We start from the raw sequence: 22511 nt of genomic DNA, 5'->3' as shown, positions 1-22511 counted from the left end.
ATGTGGCCCATAGGTGTATTATAGTGTATTCTCACAAGAGAACTTTGTTATTAAACAGTATAACTCTATAATTGAGCAATCACATGGGGTTTAACGGCTCACCTAATTTCTTTAAATGCTGGGTGGCCTGGGCCGTATCCAATCTGAGTTGTCTGGCTGCATGTATTGCTGTGTCTGGTCAATTTAGTCTGTCCTATAGATAGATCCAAAAGAGTTTTTCCACCCATCCTTGATATTTTTGTACTTTTGGGGCAACCTCTACTTTTGTAGAAGCTCTTTTCCGCGGGCATACACCAGTTCTTACTGACAAAGAAAAAGCAAACGGCCGACCAAGGTCCTGCACGTCCAGTCCACATGTACAATGAATTTAAAAGTGGTGCAATCACTTCCCACACCCGCCGCCCAGAGGTGAAAGAAACCGCTGCTTTTTCCAGAAAATACGGAAGGTGCACTTGTTGTGAAGTCAAGACGCATGAATCAAATCTGTTCCAAAATTACTTCTTTTCATTTGAATTAATCTTTAAAACTGGCACACCGACAACGTGTTTCGTTCCCGATTTTTGCCAGAGTGACCTTCGTCAGGGCTGTAATTTCATAGACAAGACATGACTTTAGAACAACATTTACCAACATATAACAAACACTTAAAAACATTTAAAAATACATTTATAAAGACATTTCAAGAAACATCTGAAGATAGTTTTGATCCTCTGCTCATTCGCGTCATGGGCCCCGCTTCTGGTGCGTTCTGACTCCTGTCCAGAATGTGGCCAGTCTGGGACATGCCCAGGTGGTATGATTGAAAGTACCCACCTTTTCACAATCCTATACACAGAGCTCATCGCCAGCCTTTCCAAATGGGTACGAGATGGAGCTGGGTTTAATCTGTTCTTAATTTGTAACAGCATAGGTGCGGGTGCTTGCGTCCTATGCTACTGAATGTCTGGGTGGGAACACCAAGGTTCTAATTTCTAATTTAAAACATTTCTAAAGCGCAGCGTACACCATGCGGTTTCTTGGCGCTAGTGAGCAGGATCGGCAACTAAGGGAAAAGACAAGAGTAATAGGAATGAAAAACTAAGCGGGGAAAGCCTGATTGAAGAGGAAAGTTTTTAAATCTTTACGAAAGGAGAGATACTGGGTAGCAGAACGGAGATGGTCAGGAAGGGAGTTCCAGAATGTTGGGGCCAAGGTGGAGAAGTTGGCCCCACCCCACTTTTTACGTGTGAAGCGGGGGATCTGAAGAAGTGACTTAGAGGAAGACCGGAGCTCTCTTGTGGGAACATAGGGTTTTATTAAAGAAGAAATAAAAACGGGGGCAGTGCCCTGACGGGCCTGGAAGACCATGCAGCCCGTCTTGAAAAGGGAACGTTCTTTTACGGGAAGCCAGTGAAGCTCCCTAAGAAGGGGGGTAGAATGGTGATAGCGTGGGAGACCGTAAACCAACCGGGCCGCCTGGTTCTGGATCGACTGGAGTCTTCGCAGGCTGTATGCTGGAATGCCATGATAGAGGGCGTTGGCATAATCCAGCCTTGATATCACCAGGGCGGCCATGATAATCTTGAGTGCCTGAGGGGAGAAGAAGCGGGAAACAGAGCGGATGGTGCGGAGAGTGAGGAAACAGGAGGAGACCACGGAGCTAATTTGTGAATGGAGAGTGAGCTGGTGATTTATTTTAACACCCAGTGTTTTGACCGTGGTTGAGGGGGAAGGTGCAGGCCCAAGAGAGGGGGGCCAGAAGAGAGAGTTCCAGGGGCTGGATGAACCACCGGTGAGAACCAATTCGGTTTTGTCCGGGTTCAGCTTAAGGTGGTTGTGGTTCATCCAGTCCCTGATGAATGTCATAGTAGACTGAAAGTTAGAGACAGAGAGGGGAGAGGGGGACAGATCAAAGATGAGCTGGAGATCATCCGCGTAGTTGTACACGGTGACCTCCAGCTGCTGGAGCGCGAAGATAAGAGGGAAGATATAGAGATTGAAAAGTAGGGGGGAGAGAGAGGATCCCTGGGGAACACCACAAGTGACTGGGAGGGGAGTGGTAGAGAAGTTGCCTAGTCGCACTGCCTGGGTGCGGTCCCTCAGAAAGGAGGAGAGCCAAACCAGGGCTGATCCCCCGATTCCAGCCGCCCTGACACGGGACAGTAAGATGGTATGGTCCACCGTGTCAAAGGCGGCGGATAGGTCAAGGAGGACCAGTGCCTGGTATTTGTTATCATCCATACCCTTTCTGAGGTTGTCGAGGACTGAGACCACAACCGATTCGGTTGAATGTCTGGGACGGAAACCGGCCTGGCGAGATGCCAGCCCCCCATTAGTCTCAATATGGGCGCTAAGTACCGCGGTAACGTGGCGTTCCATCACCTTGCCCATAAAGGGCAGCAAGGAGATGGGGCGATAGTTGGCCGAGATGGAAGGGTCCGCGCCAGGTTTCTTCAAGATGGGTACTATAGTGGCTGCCTTTAGCGCAGGGGTCACTACACCCTGTGCTAGGGAGCTGTTGAGAAAGACAATGGGGGGTTCAGGACAGCAGGAGTAAATTTGCTGCAGGATACGTGCCGGACAGACATCCGCCGGAGACCCCGACTTCACTTTGGGAAGGATCGCCAGAAATGATTCCTGAGTAAAAGGGGGAATGGAGGTGAGAGGGCATTGAACAGCGGGGGGGGAAGGATCGACAAATGCAAGTGAGGGTGGTGGAATGTTGGCCTTGATGGTAACGATTTTATCCAGAAAATAGGCGTTGAGTTGGTCACAAAGAAGCTGGGAGGGAGGGATTTGGGATGAGGTTCGAACTGAGAATGCCAGGTCATTCACTATGCCAAAAATTACCCTGGGTTTATTTTCAGCAGAGGCTATTTTAGCAGAGAAGTGGGTAGTTTTTGCGGCAAGGATTGCTGTTTTATATTTGGCCAGTGATGTGAGAAAGTGAGTTTTTGATAAAGGACAGTAATTTTTCCTCCATTGCCTCTCCGCCCGTCGGGTGCTCAGTTTAAGCTCTTTCAGGTGGTCGTTAAACCATCTGTTAGAATCCTTAGGTCGACGGATGGATATGCGACGTAGGGGAGCCATTGAGTCACAGCCACCAGCCAGCCAGGTGTTTATGGCCTTGGCTTGGGAGGTAGATGATAAGCCAGAGAGAGTGGGAGAGTTGGGTTGTCTTGATTACACCTGATGCTTCTTTCAGCCCCCACCAGACACTCTCTGCCTCTTTATCTCTTGCAGGCTATTTCTCATCACATCTTTCTTCTTTCGTTTTTATTATCTTTCTCCTCCTCTGCCTTTTCCCTGTTTGTTTTTTTCTCTCTCTTGCCTTGGGTCAAAGAAAAAACATACATTCTGATTCCCACCAATGAGTGCAGGTAGTTCTGCATGTCCTTCATGTTGTCACAAGACCTCACTGGATTTTCAAGGCCTGTCAACTATGCATTGTAATATATTTTTGTATATAGACATTCATTACATGTATGAATTATTTATAGATTTCCCCTGATGAAGGGTGAAGTTTTACACCCGAAATGCATTGGGAGTGATGTTATCTACGCCTGAATTGTATATTTTGAGTTTTGGATATTCATGAATTTTCGCTGAAATCATCTCCTTGAATAAAGAAGGAATAAGAAGAACTTATGTGACATTGTCATGATAATTTGTTTGATACAATTTGAAATGATCATGTTCTGTGCATAAATATGTGAACTGTTATAATAATTTTTTGTTGTAAATTGGTTTGACACTCAGATGAGTGCGTAAGGTAGTGCACATTCTGTCTAAGACTGTTTGTCCTAGTTTTGTTTTTCACTGTTGAACAGGTGGTTGGGTGGAACCACCTCAGAAGCTGTACACCAAAGTTGAGGAATTATTGGATTCTATTGAGTAACATGAGTATGTTCTATTACTAGAGTGCGAAAAAAAGGAGGGAGTGCAAGGACTGCTTGCACTGTTTCCGAAAGGCACTCCAATGGGAGATAAGACTCCTGAATAGTGATTTTATCGCAAAAATTCATAAAGTTCAAACAAGCGTAGTCAATGGTAATCTTTTTTGAAGATTCATTTAATTGATGGGTCACATATTATATCTTCATAGTGACTTTTTCATGAAACAATGCTCCAAATGCATTTTGTATAGACATCAATTGATCAATGCATCATCCCTATGCATTTCGGGCGGGGCCCTTCATCAGGGGATAGCAAAAGATCTGTAAATAAATGAATTGGTATCAGGAAGGGAACTCGCGACCACGAGATGAGTATTACAATTAAACAAGTGCAAATAAAATTATACATGCATTATCTACATTACAGACGGGTTGAAAAAGTAAAAAGGTGGAAAGGTGTGAGGTTAGCCCAGTGTGGGGTGGGGACAGTGACAACCATGACAGTGGTATGGACGGTAAACCGAAAACGCCCATTACGTACATGCTGGACTTAAAAATCGACCTCAAGTGAACCGGAAAGGTCAAACCCAATTCACGCTTCAAAAGTGCTTTAACGTTGTGCGCGGCAAACAAAAGTGGTCTAAGAAGTAAAGATCGTGCAATTGAAGGCTTACCGAATCTTCTCTGAAGCAGCACGCGACGCGCAGGGTGGCCAGCGGTTAGTGTGCAATGCGGTAAATGCGGAAGTAAATAAACGACCGTGATGGTGAAGGTAAACAACGGACTATCACAAATGTTAGTAGCGTTATGGGTGTGCCCGTGTATCCGAAGCTCAACCAAGCCAGTCAAATTCTAATATTGGCCGCGGCCTAATTTCATGCGACGTCGGAGATAGTTACACACAGTAATAAAATATTATGAATGTTGGAAAAACACAACAGACAAACACTCGGAATCGATGGTGGCGGCCATCATGGAATGGTCAATCATGGTGTACAATCACCGTGAGAACGGTAACAAATGTAGAAATGAATGGATAATGAGAGCAATAAGGGTGAGAGAGTTTGAAAAAAAGTCATAATAAAATAGGAAAAATAAATTTAAAGAGTGTAGAAAGTCAAAGGTAGAAAAAGAAATTACCGGAGAGCCAAAATTGAAAAAAGTGACAAAAAGGGGTGCAACCTGGACTATGAAAGAAAGGTGGTGGCCATATGGGAAAGGTAGAAATAAAGTAACTACAAAGAAAGTGAGGGAAAGGAGAGTGAAACATGGAGTGATGGGATGTGGGATGAAAAACAAAGGGGTGAAATGGAGACAAGTGCGTTCAAAAAGAAATATGGAACAACTGTATGTACATTGAGACAACAACGAATTATAGGAAACAACTATATTCAATTCTGTCGTTGAGTCCCTTGGGCCGACAAGGATCAAGTCTCTTGATCCACACGGTTTCCCTCTGGAGTAGTATTTTCCTGTTATCCACGCCTGCTCTCAGTGGGACAACCTCCAAAACCAGGAACCTCAGTTGGCTCACGTTGTGCTGGTGTGTAATAAAATGAGCTGCCAAAGGGGCTTTGGTTGATCTATTTCTGATTGTACTTTTATGTTCGGTCAAACGAACTTTAATCTTGCGTTCAGTCTTGCCTACATAAGGCAGTCCGCAGGGACATTTAAGTAGATATACTACGTTCTTGGAGTCACAAGTGGCGTTGGTTCGTAGTTTGATGGCTTTCCCTGATGATGGATGGTTTAGGATGTTACCTGGAATTATGTTGTGACAATGGCTACAGTTAAGGCACGGAATAGTGCCTGAATGTGTTATGGAAGGATCCACGGGTACAGTCTCAAGGATGTTTTTGATATTTTTAGCTCTCTGGTATGCAAAAAGTGGTCTGCTGTTAAAAATGCCCTGAAAGTCTGGTTCAAAACGGATCATATCCCAACTCTTCAAGATAATGTTCTTAATGGCCTTGCTTCTTGTCGAATACTTTGAAACAAAGACAGGTCTCTGTTCACCAGTGAGTTTGATGGGTGTAGTTAGAAGCTCTGACCGAGTTTTGGTGGCCACACGATTTTTAGCTGCTTGTAGTGTGATCTCAGGATATCTCCTGTCTCTGTATCTTTGGAGTATCATTTCTTCCGATCTTTCATAAGCTTCTGAATCAGAACAAATCCTTTTAGCCCTTAGGAGCTGAGAGTATGGTAAGTGCGTTTTGAGTGAGGTAGGATGGCAACTGGTGAACATTAAAGCATTGTTCCTGTCAGTGGCTTTAACGAATAAGTTAGTTGTAAGTTTGTTATCCTGTAGTGTGACTTGTACGTCCAGGAAAGGTAAACTGTGTGAGCTGATGGTATGGGTGAACCTTATATGGTCATCCAAATTGTTGATATATTGCAAAAATTCAGAGATTTCATCAGGTTGACCTTTCCAGATGAGGAAAATATCATCTATGTACCTCCATAGGGTCAGAATGTTGTTGGTCCATTTATTGTGACTCAAGATGTGGTCTAGTTCCATACGGTGCATGAACAGATTCGCATAGCTGGGAGCAGCACAATTTCCCATTGATGTTCCAACGAGTTGAAGGTAGTACTCATTGTTGAATGAAAAATAACTATGGTACAGGGTAAACTGTATAAGTTCAAGAATCAGAACTTTCAAATCGTCATCGATCGGATGGTTGAGTAAGAAAGATTCTATGGCTTCGATGCCCCTGTTGTGTGGAATCGATGTGTACAGGGCACATACGTCAATGGTTACCAGAGTGTGTTGTTTGTCAGGTTCCAGAGTGACTTGTTGAAGGCGGTTCAGGAAATCGGTTGTGTCACGTAAGTAAGTTGACATGGATGTGACAATTCCTTGTAAATATAAATCGATGAACTTGCCAGTGGGCTCATGGATTGAGTTTTTGGTAGAAACTATTGGACGGAAGGGAGGATGGTACAAGTCCTTATGAATTTTGGGAAGCATGTGAATGCTAGGACATTTTGGATGTAATTGTGTGAGATATTTGTGGTCCTTATCCGTAATCGTTCCCATCGCTAAGGCTTTGTCCAAAATGACTTTCAGCGTGTTGGCAAACACTCCAGTTGGATCATTGGGTAGTCTCATGTACAGGTTCTTGTCACTGACATGGTTACTTACGCTTGTATAGTAAAAGTCCCTGTCCATTACAACAAGTGCACCGCCTTTGTCGGCTTTACAGCACGTGATCTCTGGATTGTTGACAATTTGATCGAGTGCTCTCGATTCCTTAAGTTTGAAATTGTTGTACTTAGGGTTCGATTTTTTGAAGTTGTCTCTGATGGAATTCAAAGTAATGGTTTCAAAGGAGTCAAATATTTTGTGACTGACTGGAGCCACAAAAGTACTCTTGCTTCTTAGTTCTTTGCACGCATGTTGTACAGGTGAACTTGTGGGAGGACACACATTGGTAAAGAAGTGTCGAAGTCTTAACGTCCGCATGAATTTATATAAACTTATCACAGTTTCCAATTCGGAGGTGTTGTATGTGGGAACGAAAGAGGTACCACGTTCCAATGTGGACAATTGTAGTTGAGATAAGTTCGTCTTAGATATATTGATCACGAGGTTTTTTTGCTCCTGGTTGCCTGGGCGATTGATGTTGTTTCTTCTCTTAAGGCTTCTGCTCCGCCTGGTTCGACGTTGACAGTTTGGCCTATATCTAAAAAAGGAACACCAGAAGTTGAGGCCGCGGTTTGGGGAACATTGACAGATGATTTAGATGGTATGGTACTCCTAGGTGGTCTTCCGTAATTAGCGTTGCCTCTTTGTGTAGTAGAACCATCGGTAGAACTCCCTTCGTCAGAAGACGGATTACTATATGGTTTTTGTTGTCTGCGTTGGGCATAGACTTCTGCCCAACTATAAACCTCCCCCAGCTTGTAGTCCATAGTATCTCGTTTGTATTTTCTGATTTTTCTATCGTTTATCTCTTTAGTATACTTATCAAGTTGAATATTAATATCAGCAAGGGCTTTGTCGAGATCCTCTTTGGGCATGTTATTTTCGAGGTTACGGGAAATTTGTGTGATTTCTTTATCCAAATCGTCGATGACTTTTGAGAGTTCCTCAACTATGAGAAGGATTAGATCCAGTGAACAGCGGTTAAGGATGGCGTACCATCGTTCCGTGAATTTCGGGTTGTTCCGACAGAGGGTTGGCTTCAAAGCAATTCGTAATCCTCTAGGGATACGTTGATCTTTGTGGTATCTTATTAAGGTTCCAGCGTGTAGACGTTGGTTGATGATTCTCTTAGAAGTATAAAGTAATTGTCTCAACATACTTGGGTTGGAGAAAGTGCTCGTAGAAGACGGGTCTACTTCCTGAATCAAAGCATAAATTCGATTTGTTTCATCTTGGGTGAACCCGAATGTCTCAGCCCGGTTGGCTGTGGTGCTAGCGATTTCTTCATAAGACATGATTTGAAGTTTGGTGCCCGCCAAGCTAGGCCAGAGGTATGTTGACAATCAAGATTTGTATGGGACTGGCGGCACTCGTGGTGAGAACTGTTCATCAATGTAAATAATATAGACTGAGATTAGACTTTTAGGGTGCCAGGAAATAGTCCCTTCCGGCCGGTAAGGACTGTTGACTATGAAAAAAAGGAGGGAGTGCAAGGACTGCTTGCACTGTTTCCGAAAGGCACTCCAATGGGAGATAAGACTCCTGAATAGTGATTTTGTCGCAAAAATTCATAAAGTTCAAACAAGCGTAGTCAATGGTAATCTTTTTTGAAGATTCATTTAATTGATGGGTCACATATTATATTTTCATAGTGACTTTTTCATGAAACAATGCTCCAAATGTATTTTGTATAGACATCAATTGATCAATGCATCATCCCTATGCATTTCGGGCGGGGCCCTTCATCAGGGGATAGCAAAAGATCTGTAAATAAATGAATTGGTATCAGGAAGGGAACTCGCGACCACGAGATGAGTATTACAATTAAACAAGTGCAAATAAAATTATACATGCATTATCTACATTACAGACGGGTTGAAAAAGTAAAAAGGTGGAAAGGTGTGAGGTTAGCCCAGTGTGGGGTGGGGACAGTGACAACCATGACAGTGGTATGGACGGTAAACCGAAAACGCCCATTACGTACATGCTGGACTTAAAAATCGACCTCAAGTGAACCGGAAAGGTCAAACCCAATTCACGCTTCAAAAGTGCTTTAACGTTGTGCGCGGCAAACAAAAGTGGTCTAAGAAGTAAAGATCGTGCAACTGAAGGCTTACCGAATCTTCTCTGAAGCAGCACGCGACGCGCAGGGTGGCCAGCGGTTAGTGTGCAATGCGGTAAATGCGGAAGTAAATAAACGACCGTGATGGTGAAGGTAAACAACGGACTATCACAAATGTTAGTAGCGTTATGGGTGTGCCCGTGTATCCGAAGCTCAACCAAGCCAGTCAAATTCTAATATTGGCCGCGGCCTAATTTCATGCGACGTCGGAGATAGTTACACACAGTAATAAAATATTATGAATGTTGGAAAAACACAACAGACAAACACTCGGAATCGATGGTGGCGGCCATCATGGAATGGTCAATCATGGTGTACAATCACCGTGAGAACGGTAACAAATGTAGAAATGAATGGATAATGAGAGCAATAAGGGTGAGAGAGTTTGAAAAAAAGTCATAATAAAATAGGAAAAATAATTTTAAAGAGTGTAGAAAGTCAAAGGTAGAAAAAGAAATTACCGGAGAGCCAAAATTGAAAAAAATGACAAAAAGGGGTGCAACCTGGACTATGAAAGAAAGGTGATGGCCATATGGGAAAGGTAGAAATAAAGTAACTACAAAGAAAGTGAGGGAAAGGAGAGTGAAACATGGAGTGATGGGATGTGGGATGAAAAACAAAGGGGTGAAATGGAGACAAGTGCGTTCAAAAAGAAATATGGAACAACTGTATGTACATTGAGACAACAACGAATTATAGGAAACATTTTTATAGATTACCCGGTTTACTATTACAGCGAACGGCAAAGTATGGCGGCCATCTTGGTATGGGAACACAGTATAATGTACGCCGCAAAAGACATTCCTATATCATTGGCAAGTAGCTTCGCTAATGATATAGGAATGTCTTTTGCGGCGTACATTATACTGTGTTCCCATACCAAGATGGCCGCCATACTTTGCCGTTCGCTGTAATAGTAAACCGGGTAATCTATAACTACACTACAAGCAGCTAAAAATCGTGTGGCCACCAAAACTCGGTCAGAGCTTCTAACTACACCCATCAAACTCACTGGTGAACAGAGACCTGTCTTTGTTTCAAAGTATTCGACAAGAAGCAAGGCCATTAAGAACATTATCTTGAAGAGTTGGGATATGATCCGTTTTGAACCAGACTTTCAGGGCATTTTTAACAGCAGACCACTTTTTGCATACCAGAGAGCTAATAATATCAAAAACATCCTTGAGACTGTACCCGTGGATCCTTCCATAACACATTCAGGCACTATTCCGTGCCTTAACTGTAGCCATTGTCACAACATAATTCCAGGTAACATCCTAAACCATCCATCATCAGGGAAAGCCATCAAACTACGAACCAACGCCACTTGTGACTCCAAGAACGTAGTATATCTACTTAAATGTCCCTGCGGACTGCCTTATGTAGGCAAGACTGAACGCAAGATTAAAGTTCGTTTGACCGAACATAAAAGTACAATCAGAAATAGATCAACCAAAGCCCCTTTGGCAGCTCATTTTATTACACACCAGCACAACGTGAGCCAACTGAGGTTCCTGGTTTTGGAGGTTGTCCCACTGAGAGCAGGCGTGGATAACAGGAAAATACTACTCCAGAGGGAAACCGTGTGGATCAAGAGACTTGATGCTTGTCAGCCCAAGGGACTCAACGACAGAATTGAATATAGTTGTTTCCTATAATTCGTTGTTGTCTCAATGTACATACAGTTGTTCCATATTTCTTTTTGAACGCACTTGTCTCCATTTCACCCCTTTGTTTTTCATCCCACATCCCATCACTCCATGTTTCACTCTCCTTTCCCTCACTTTCTTTGTAGTTACTTTATTTCTACCTTTCCCATATGGCCATCACCTTTCTTTCATAGTCCAGGTTGCACCCCTTTTTGTCACTTTTTTCAATTTTGGCTCTCCGGTAATTTCTTTTTCTACCTTTGACTTTCTACACTCTTTAAATTTATTTTTCCTATTTTATTATGACTTTTTTTCAAACTCTCTCACCCTTATTGCTCTCATTATCCATTCATTTCTACATTTGTTACCGTTCTCACGGTGATTGTACACCATGATTGACCATTCCATGATGGCCGCCACCATCGATTCCGAGTGTTTGTCTGTTGTGTTTTTCCAACATTCATAATATTTTATTACTGTGTGTAACTATCTCCGACGTCGCATGAAATTAGGCCGCGGCCAATATTAGAATTTGACTGGCTTGGTTGAGCTTCGGATACACGGGCACACCCATAACGCTACTAACATTTGTGATAGTCCGTTGTTTACCTTCACCATCACGGTCGTTTATTTACTTCCGCATTTACCGCATTGCACACTAACCGCTGGCCACCCTGCGCGTCGCGTGCTGCTTCAGAGAAGATTCGGTAAGCCTTCAATTGCACGATCTTTACTTCTTAAACCACTTTTGTTTGCCGCGCACAACGTTAAAGCACTTTTGAAGCGTGAATTGGGTTTGACCTTTCCGGTTCACTTGAGGTCGATTTTTAAGTCCAGCATGTACGTAATGGGCGTTTTCGGTTTACCGTCCATACCACTGTCATGGTTGTCACTGTCCCCACCCCACACTGGGCTAACCTCACACCTTTCCACCTTTTTACTTTTTCAACCCGTCTGTAATGTAGATAATGCATGTATAATTTTATTTGCACTTGTTTAATTGTAATACTCATCTCGTGGTCGCGAGTTCCCTTCCTGATACCAATTCATTTATTTACAGATCTTTTGCTATCCCCTGATGAAGGGCCCCGCCCGAAATGCATAGGGATGATGCATTGATCAATTGATGTCTATACAAAATACATTTGGAGCATTGTTTCATGAAAAAGTCACTATGAAGATATAATATGTGACCCATCAATTAAATGAATCTTCAAAAAAGATTACCATTGACTACGCTTGTTTGAACTTTATGAATTTTTGCGATAAAATCACTATTCAGGAGTCTTATCTCCCAATGGAGTGCCTTTCGGAAACAGTGCAAGCAGTCCTTGCACTCCCTCCTTTTTTTCATAGTCAACAGTCCTTACCGGCCGGAAGGGACTATTTCCTGGCACCCTAAAAGTCTAATCTCAGTCTATATTATTTACATTGATGAACAGTTCTCACCACGAGTGCCGCCAGTCCCATACAAATCTTGACTATTACTAGAGTGCAACGCAGCTGTCCTTAGTCGATTATTTACAACTTTCTAAAAGTGGCATTTTCAGAATTGCAATTTAAAATCCAACTTCATCATACATTTGGATTTTAAATTAGGATTCCAGAGACACCAAACATGAACTGGTTATCTCTTCCCATTTGGAAATTATGCTTATAAAATGTAATAAGGCAACTTCAATGTTATCCTAAAGGAGATATAGCCCTTGCACTAATGAAAAACGAATATAGGAGTTTTTCTCTACCAGGACATGTTAATCTCAAAGTACATGCCCTACTTTTTAAATACACTGCACCCTGCCCTCTGGGCTTTTCAGGGCCGACCCTAGGGATGATTTATATGCATTAAAAAGGAAGGCTTGGATCTGGCAAAAAGTTTATTTTGCCAGGCCACAGTGACAGTTTAAACTGCAAATACCGGCTCTGCAGTGGCAGACCTGAGACATGTTTAAAGGGCTATTTAAGAGGGTGGCACAACCAGTGCTGCAAGCCCACTAGTAGCATTTAATTTACATGCACTGGGCACATGTAGTGCCACTTTACTGGGTACTTCCAAATACATTAAATATGCCAGTTGGGTGCAAGCCAATGCTACCATGTTTTAAGAAGAGAGAGCAAGAACTCTAGCACTGGCTAGCAGTGGTAAGATTTGCAGAGTCCAATGGCTGGCAAGAACTAATTCAGCAAAATAGTGGTAGTGGAGGGAAAAGTCAAACTGTTTGTGGAGGAACCTGCAGAAAGGGCCAGGTCAAACAGGTATCCTAATCTGAACCTCATCCCAACTTCTGCCTGTCTGGGACACTTCAATGCTTCTTCCCACTCGGAGTCTTTGAACAGTTCCAGGTCTGTTCCCACATTGCTCTGAGCATGCTAGTAGTATGTCCTATTAGTGATCTGCATTTCAGAAATGATATAAGTGCTACAGTTTTTTTAGTTAATCCATTGGATTGAAAATGTCAAAGGAGGTTGAACTCCTCCGAGCATCCCAATCCATAATTTCTAGCTTGTGAATGCCATTATAGAAGGAGGCTGACCAAGTGGCAATCAGTCTTGGCCCTGCCCTAAATGGAGCAGTGTAAAAGAACTGGTAAACACTCGCCTGTTCCTCCACACCTTTAAATGTGTTTTAGGTCTGACCTGTTGCACAAAGCAGCATTAGGCCAGAAGAAAGTGAAAGGGCGGGCAGAGATCTACATCTTAGCCATGATTAGGCATTTACTATGTTTTTGTATTTGATCATTCCCTTGGTGGAAAGGAGACACAGAGAGATTGAAATGTACATATTTGTGGTCATTCTCAAACTTCCAAGGCAAACCATGCTGTGAGACGTCCACCCCCCTCCCTCAAGTGGGATTTATTACTGTGGTTCTCTCTGGACATGTGGTGGAGAAATCAACATTGTAAATATTTTTACATCTGCCAGGAACCCTTTGTAAATTCCTGGCAAGCGCAAAATGATGTATGTTCAGCTTTAAACTTACTTTAGGGCCACAAATGTCTTTGTGAATTGCTCCATTGTGTTTGTTAAGGGAAGGTTACCTAGCGTACTTGTGTATACATTATACAGACACTTTAGTTTAATGCGTTACATTATACGGATCAATAAGTTGTGTTGTCACTATATTGACCAGCCGTGTGGTACACAACACATTATGTAAGGTACAAAGAATACATTGTGGGTGGAAGTCATATGAATGAATGCACATGCTACCCTGAATGTAAGTGATACAGTGATGCACATGGATTGTGTCTATCTACACGCTGTGTATATTACCTGTTTCATCGCTGTACTCTCCATCTGGGCAGGCAACACACTCGAAGCAGCAGGTGGGTTCCCCTTCAATGATGCCTTTGCGCGTGCCCTCCTGACAGTCTTCGCTGCAGTTTGAGAAAGGTACCTGAAAAGAGAGAGGTCTCTTTAGCGTCTGAGGATACAGCTTAACAGTTTATTAAAGTGCTGGAAGTACAACCTCCTGAACAGGCAAAGGGTGAAATTGGGCAGAAGGCATTTCTTTACTGAAGACCATCAGTTATTCTTGTGCCTGAGGGCTACCCAGCTGGGGCAGGTAGAGCGTGAGGCTGGGAAAGAGACCTTGTCTGACCATAAAGACCATCAGCTATTCTAGTGCCTGAAGGATACCCAGTCTGGGCAGGTAGAGCAAGGGCCTGGGAAGGAGACCTTATCTGATCATGAAGACCTTTACACACAAAAAAGAAGGGGCGAGAGGTACTACTCCTTCTCCAGTATTAGGGGTGTCTTTCATAGATTCACATGCTTGAATATTCCCCGTCGTCGAAGTGGGAGTCCCACGGTAAATAAAATAGCAATAATGCTAAATATATATATATATATATATATATATATATATATATATATATACATAATATAAGAAATAGAAAGGAAATACAACTGAAATCCTCTAAAAACGATTCCTACATAGGAATGCAAGGCAAAGAGAAAAAACCATTTGTAACACATTAGTGTCATTATGTTAGTCCAAACTGCAGCCAATCAGGCGCCAGCACCCTCTAGAACCTTCTCCTCAGAAGCTCAAGCCCTCAGATTTTCTACCGCACGTCGTGTGAAGGGAGTCTCCCTGAGCTCTGCTCAGTTTTGTTCTCTATTCATCTAGTTCCAGCAAGTTCTTCAACATGTCAAGTAAGAAGTCTTTATTTCGACCCTGCTCTTCTTGTGGGAAGCTGCGCCTTTTTGAAAAGGACCCCCACCAGAAGTGTATTTATTGTTTATACCCGGATCATGAGGCTGGCAGCTGCAAGTTTTGTAGAACCTTTTCTACCAAAACCCTTAAGGATAGGGAAGGCCGTCTTCTCCTTTGGCTGCAGCGTCTAAAGGACAAGGACTCTGCACTGTCCGACGCAGAAAGTTTACGTTCTGGTTTTTCTTCAGCAGCCTCAAAGCGTGGTAGTGTTCAGGAGGTTCCTTCTCCTTTCCTCAAGAAACCTAAATTAGCCTTGTCTGTGGCTCCTGTGGTGTCTTCAGCCAATCCTACCACCTCTACGCCCACGAGACCTGGCTCTCAGGCGTCTTTGGCTGCCTCTCGAGATGTTTTAACACCTCTCAGAGTTCCACCGTCGACGGGAGCGTCGACGAGCGCTCCGACGACGAGAACGGCTTTGCCTGCATTTTCGACGACGACGCTGACTTCCACTTCAGCATTTTCATCATCGACGCCGGTTTCGTCGACAGCCTCGACGTCGACGAGGGTTTCATTGCCATCTAAACCTGTCCCGTCGACGATTCCCATCTCGTCGACGAAGAAGAGAGAATCCTCGTCGACGAAAGACCCAAAGACATCGTCGTCGTCGTCGTCGACGACACCATCGACTAAAGCCTCGTCGACGAAGACACCGTCGACCAAGATCCCGTCGACGAAGAAGATCTCGTCGACGAAGACAGGCCCGTCGACGGAGACAGGCCCGTCGACGAAGGCTCCGTCTACGGAGTCAGTACCAGCATCGACGACGACCCCGTTGACGACGACCCCGTCAACGAATATATCTTCAGTTGATCGCCCGTCGACGGTGATACCGTCGACGACTTTGTCGACGACCACTCCGTCGACGAAGGTTGCTGCAAAATTACCGTTGACGATACCAAAATCAGCCTCGTCGACGATAACGGCGACGGCTCCGTCGACGACGGCACCGATTTCTTTTGCATCTATGCCATTAGTGCCATTGAAGACCGCAAAATCTTCACATCCACGCACTACAGTACCCTGCCAACAAATCTCTGATCCAGAACCTCAACCACCTTCTCCAATCTTCTCAACTACATCGGAGCATGACACAGATTCGGAGCATGAAGAGGACACTTTTGGGGCAGCACATAGTCCCTCTGATTTGATAATTAAATGTCAAGACACAGACTCTGATGATGGCAATGACCCAGACTTTCAACAAGAGGAGCATTTCACTAAACCTCCTGTGACCACCATTCCTTTGACCTTAATTTCTAATCTCCAACATATGCTGGACGATTATAATCGCCGTTTTCCTGCAACACCGCAGACTACACCTGCGCAATCTCCCACTCCTTTGGCACTACCTCCACCTGCGTTGCCACCTACCGTACCACCTGCACCTTCTCAGGTTCATAGATCTATAAGCATCCATACCACTGTATACCCGCGGGATGCGGATGATGAGGAGGCGAACGCAGAACGCGAGGACGGTGAAGTCCCAGACAACACGGATGATGAGGCAGGCGACCAGGATATGGCCGAATGGGATGATTATCGGGCGCAGGCGCCCTCTCCTCAACCTGGTACCTCGAGTGAGTCTCCACCAGTAGATATCGCCAGTTTCCATCTTTTAATGGATAAAGCGGCTCAGCGTTTCAAACTCCCACGATCACAACGTGAGGAGGATTGTTTTCTTTATGACTTTAAGGACAAACCTTTTAAGCAGGTACACACAATCCCTATTATTGATTTTGTATGGAAAGAGGGCGTTAAACTGATGAATGCTCCAAATTCCTTACCTGCTCAGATTCCGCGCCTGGAGAAGAAGTACAAGGCCCCAACTGGCTCTCCAGCTTGCCTGATTTCTCATCCCAAGCCGGACTCTGTCGTGACTCAGACAGCACAGCGTAGAGCACGGAATCCGGCGTCCCAAATCACTGCCCCTCCGGACAGAGAGGGTCAGCGCTTGGATGCAATTGGCCGCAAGTTCTCAACCATGGCCTCCACATCTGTCCGAGCAGCCAATGCCTTAGCCATTTTGGGACGTTATGACCGGCAGATGTGGTCAGACATTGCAGATTATATAGCACTCATACCAGATGCTTCCAAGGCTGACGCACAACAGATTCTCCGCGATGGCCAAAGGGCATCGGAAGAAATCATCGATTGTGCAGTCGATATGGCTAACACAGGTTTCCGCCTCATGTCAAGTGCGGCGGCACTCCGACGACAAGGCTGGCTGAAGTCCACCTCCTTCCGGCAGGAAGTCCAAGCCAGAATACTGGATATGCCATATGATGGAGAATCTTTATTCGGATCCCATATCGATGATGCCCTTGAGTCCATCAAGAAGGACACCGATACAGCGAAGTCCTTGGGCACGCTACAATTTCGTAAGCAGTCCTTTGGAGGTGCGCGCGGACGCGGCACTTCTTCCAATTTTTGAGGTGGGCAGCAATACCGTTCCTACAATCAGAGCGGCCAACGTTACACACCCAATCAGCAGTCTCGACAACAACCCTCCAAAACATACAGAGGAAAATTGTCCTATCGTGGCGCAAATCAGAAACGCCAATGACTTTTGCCACTCTCAAACTGTTGGAGGACGAATCTCTCTGTTTTATTCCCAGTGGTCCTCGATCACCTCGGACCGCTGGGTTTTGGACATTGTCAAACGGGGTCATACCCTGGAGTTCACAGAGATTCCTCCTTGCACCCCACCTCGTGGCCCACCTCCTCCACATCTCGAGGAGCTTTACCATCATGTCCGTCTTCTTGTAATAAAAGGGGCAGTCGAAGTGGTCCCGAAACATCTAAGAGGGAAGGGTTTTTACTCTCGTTTTTTCCTCATACTCAAGAAGAACGGAGATTGGCGGCCCATTCTGGATTTGAGGGCTCTCAACCAGTTCCTAAAGTCTCAATCATTTCCGTATGCTGACGCTTCTGGAAGTCCTGCGTCTTCTATCCAGCGAGGATTTTATGACCACCATAGATCTTCAAGACGCGTACTTTCACGTTCCAATACTCGAACAACATCGCCAGTACCTGCGTTTCACAGTGGGACCAATGCATTTTCAGTTCAAAGTTCTGCCCTTCGGTCTGCGTTCAGCTCCTCGTGTATTCACGAAAGTACTGGCCCCGGTAGTGGCTCACCTGCGTCTACAAGGAGTTCAGATCTTTCCCTATTTAGACGATTGCCTTCTCAAGTCTCAATGCCACCTTCAGCTGAGTCGGGACACGCTCCTTTGCCAGCAGGTGTTTCAGTCTCTGGGGTTGACCATCAACGTCGAAAAGTCACAGTTTGCACCTCTGCAGATCAGATCCTTCCTGGGAGCGATTCTAGACACGCAGCTCTCAAAAGCGTTCGTCTCAAACGAGCGACGTCTGAAGATACTTCGTCTGGTCTCACTCATTCGACGAAGGCAGTCCGTTTCTGTTCGGACGTTAAAGTCATTCTTGGGAATGGCTTCGTCTTGTATCACACTGATCCCAAATTGCAGGTTGCGCACCCGTCCTATTCAGGAAGAACTGGACTTACAGTGGCGTCAGGTCTCCGGGTCCTTCAACGACCTAGTTGCCGTCACAGCCAGCATGAAAATGAGCCTGTTTTAGTGGGCACAGCCCGCGAATCTGAAAATGGGTGTGTGCTTCCTCGATCATGCTCCGGACCTTACGTTGACGACGGACGCCTCCTTGGAGGGGTGGGTCGCTCATCTCCAGGGCCTCTCCATCAAGGGCAAATGGTCGCAGACACAGCGCACGTGGCATATCAACAGGCTAGAATTGATGGCGATCTTTCTAGCGCTCAAGTCCTTCCTCCCAGTTGTTCACGGGGAGTCAGTGCTAATCCAAACGGACAACACCACCAGTATGCACTACGTGAACAAACAAGGAGGGACCAGGTCTCCACTTCTGTCCCGCTTGGCCCAGTCAATCTGGGATTGGGCTCTACGCCATTACATCACCTTGACAGCTGCCCACCTTCCGGGCGTGTCCAACCTCCTGGCGGACTCTTTGAGCAGGTCCACTTCCTCAACACACAAATGGGAACTGCACCAACCGACTCTGGATCTTGTGTTCCGCCAATGGGGTCACCCAGATCTGGATCTCTTTGCAACGCCGGAGAATCAGAAATGCCCGTCTTATGCAAGTTGGCATCCCCACCCAGGGTCCTGCGGGAATGCCCTTTTGATCAACTGGTGCGATCTATTCGCTTACACTTTTCCGCCGCTCCCATTAATACAGCGGGAACTGTGGAAGATGCGGAGGCAGCCCTGCCACATCCTGTTGATCGCACCTCGTTGGCCCAGACAGGCATGGTTTACGGAACTGCTTCTAATGTCACAGTGCGATCCCATTCCTCTACGTCCTCGTCCAGACCTACTAACTATGGACAAGGGTCTAGTGTGTCATCCAGATCCCTCAACACTTCACTTATGGGCATGGAACCTGAGCACCTTGAGTTCGCGAATTTGAACATATCCCAGGAGTGCAGAGACATTCTAGCTCATGCCAGAGCTCCGTCTACCATCAAGACTTACAAACTTAAATGGAAGCGGTTCTGTCATTGGTGCGCTTCAGCCAATATCCATCCCATCCATTCCACTCCTGAGCAGCTCCTTCCATTCTTTTTAAGCCTCGCTCAGTCAGGACTCTCTCATTCTACGCTGAGAGTTTTCTTAGCTGCAATATCTCGTTTCCGACATGACGGCTCGTCATCCCTCTGTTCATCACAAGTTATACGTCAATTCTTCAAAGGGCTCTTCCGCAAGTTTCCACCTGTGCGTCGCCCTCCGCCAGCTTGGCACCTCAATGTGGTATTGTCTCAACTTATGAAGTCACCATTTGAGCCTATCCATAAAGCCGATATCAAATTCATCACCTGGAAGGTTGCACTACTTCTGGCCTTGACCTCATCTCGTCGCGTGAGCGACCTTCATGCTTTCACTGTCAAACCGCCTTATCTACAGTTCAAACCTACCGGAGTGGCACTTCGTACCAACCCCTCTTTCCTACCTAAAGTACCTACGGATTTTCATTTGAATGAACCTGTGTTCCTTAAGACTTTCTTTCCGGACCCAAAATCTCCGGCGGAACAGCGCCTACATTCTTTGGACATCAAGCGATGTCTTAAATTTTACATTGCAAAAACTGCTCCTTTCCGCAAGTCCGACCAACTATTCATTGCATACGGACGACTGCGCAGGGGACATCCAGTTTCCAAGCCGACTGTGGCCCGGTGGCTTTCCTCAGCCATTGCCTTCTGCCACCAACAAGCGGGCAGACCATTGCAGTCTTCAGTGAGGGCTCATTCTACGAGGGCGATGTCTTCATCCATCGCCTTGTTTGCTGGTGTGCCACTTCATCAGATCTGCCGTGCAGCGACATGGTCCAGCAGGCACACCTTCACCAAACATTACTGTTTGGATGCCATCAATGAAGCGGATACCGCAGTGGGACAGGCAGTGCTTCGCCATCTTTTTCAGTAAGGTGAGCCTCTGTTCCCTCCTCCTTATTGGTTCCTGTGATTGCTTTGATGATATATGACTGTATTATTTTTATTATAGTACTGTCTTCATTTTTTCTTCATATGCTTAGCAATCTCAGTTCTAGGAGGTTACTGCTTTCTATTCTATTCAAGCATGTGAATCTATGAAAGACACCCCTAATACTGGAGAAGAACAATTGTTACTTACCTGTAAACAGGTGGTTCTCCAGTATTGGTGTCTTTCATAGATTCACATGCGACCCACCCTCCTCCACTCAGAGGCTCTCTTCTCCTCATGCACTCTTAGTTACTTTGTGCTACGAAAATCTGAGGGCTTGAGCTTCTGAGGAGAAGGTTCTAGAGGCTGCTGGCGCCTGATTGGCTGCAGTTTGGACTAATATAATGACACTAATGTGTTACAAATGGTTTTTTCTCTTTGCCTTGCATTCCTATGTAGGAATCGTTTTTAGAGGATTTCAGTTGTATTTCCTTTCTATTTCTTATATTATGTTTATATATATATATATATATATATATATTTAGCATTATTGCTATTTTATTTACCGTGGGACTCCCACTTCGACGACAGGGAATATTCAAGCATGTGAATCTATGAAAGACACCAATACTGGAGAACCACCTGTTTACAGGTAAGTAACAATTGTTCTTTTCCATCCTCCATGTAAATATCAAACTATAACCACAAAACGAGGAAAAGTAGGGAGAGACAGGTAGCCGAAGACCTGTCTCTTCACAACATTTGTTGGAAAACGTAAGGCTTTTTTTAAAACTGCCTTCACCCACTAAGTAGTGGTGTGCTTCATCATAGGGCTGCTACAAAATCCCTGCACTGACCAATGCCTGGGATGGAGCAAAGGAAGGTGGAAAGCAAAACAAACATAAATGTGTTGGGATCAGTGCAGTAAAAAAGAGACAGTGGAGTGCCAAGTCTAAAAACGAACTCAGAGATATCTTATATCAAATTTTATTTCTAGGTTTCCTGGTTATGGTGAAAATGTAAAGAGGCGGAGAAGGTCTAGGAGAAATTAGGATCCCCTTCTTCTCCTGTACTGCTTCTATGTCGACATGTTTCAACCGTCTTGGTCGCTCCGGCCTTCCTCAGGACTAGCAAACCCTGGTATGTGACACTCCCTTTCCCGGTTAATTACCAAATCTTCAAGGAATGTGTGTGGTTTGATGTGATAAGTGAAATAACATATAATGACCTGGATTGCCGTTTCCCGTGTAGATACGTGTGTGTGTTACAAGTTTCATCTGTGTAGTTGCTCGCAATGGAGCGCAAGCGGTAGCATCCCTCTGTAGTAACACTTTCATCAAGGGTCCAGATGCCACTTTAATCAGTGCCTCTTGCCGCTCCGTGTAGATCATGAAGAACATCACCTCTTCTAGTGCCTGATGGATACCCAGCCTGGGCAGGTAGAGCATGGGCCTGGGAAGGAGACCATGTCTGATCATGAAGACCACCAGCAATTCTAGTGTGTGAAGGATGCAGTAGACCAAAAGCCTGCCATCCCTGGGCAATTCCAAGCCAAGAGGTGGAAGTCATCATCCCCACAGCCAGAACGCGAGAACCATGCGCCCGGCAGGAGGCCCATTCTAAACATCGTAACAGGAGTATGGTTGCTACGATGGAGGTATTTTACATGCAAAAGGCGGAGGTGGTAGTTAGGGGAGAGCATGCTCATTGCATGGCAACAATCTTTCCATATTTCCCCTGTAAGGTAATTTCCAATGTCCCAAGCCATCTCTCAAATGCTTGGGGCGTGACCACTGAGACCTTTTCTTGCATAGTCGCATACAGCAGGTGATCAGTTTCCAAGGAAAGGGGATATTGAGAACACTGTCCAAGACATGAAGGGCCTCAGATTTTCAAGAGAATCTTGGGTGTGCAGCCCCACAGGCACTCCGTGATCTGTGGAAGAGAAACATAGTGGGCGTTGTCACCCACTATGTTGTGACCGTCCTGCACTCGCCAGAAGCGGTCGCTCCTATCGCTGCTCCCT

At 45.1% G+C, this 22511-nt stretch overlaps 1 protein-coding gene across 1 annotated transcript in view; it reads right to left on the bottom strand.

Moving 5' to 3' along the window:
- CASR (calcium sensing receptor) overlaps positions 1 to 22511 on the bottom strand; it is a 282126-nt gene that overhangs the window by 4061 nt on the left and 255554 nt on the right. Inside the window, exon 6 of the mRNA XM_078656628.1 lies at positions 14069 to 14192. Coding sequence (XP_078512754.1) covers positions 14069 to 14192 — 124 coding nt within the window. The remainder of the gene's footprint in view (positions 1 to 14068; positions 14193 to 22511) is intronic.

Source organism: Lissotriton helveticus, chromosome 8 (genome assembly GCF_964261635.1).
Source record: "Lissotriton helveticus chromosome 8, aLisHel1.1, whole genome shotgun sequence".
Taxonomy (NCBI): Eukaryota; Metazoa; Chordata; class Amphibia; order Caudata; family Salamandridae; genus Lissotriton; species Lissotriton helveticus.
The sequence above is the reverse complement of the archived record's forward strand: the minus strand, read 5'-3'. Positions and strand labels throughout refer to the sequence as shown.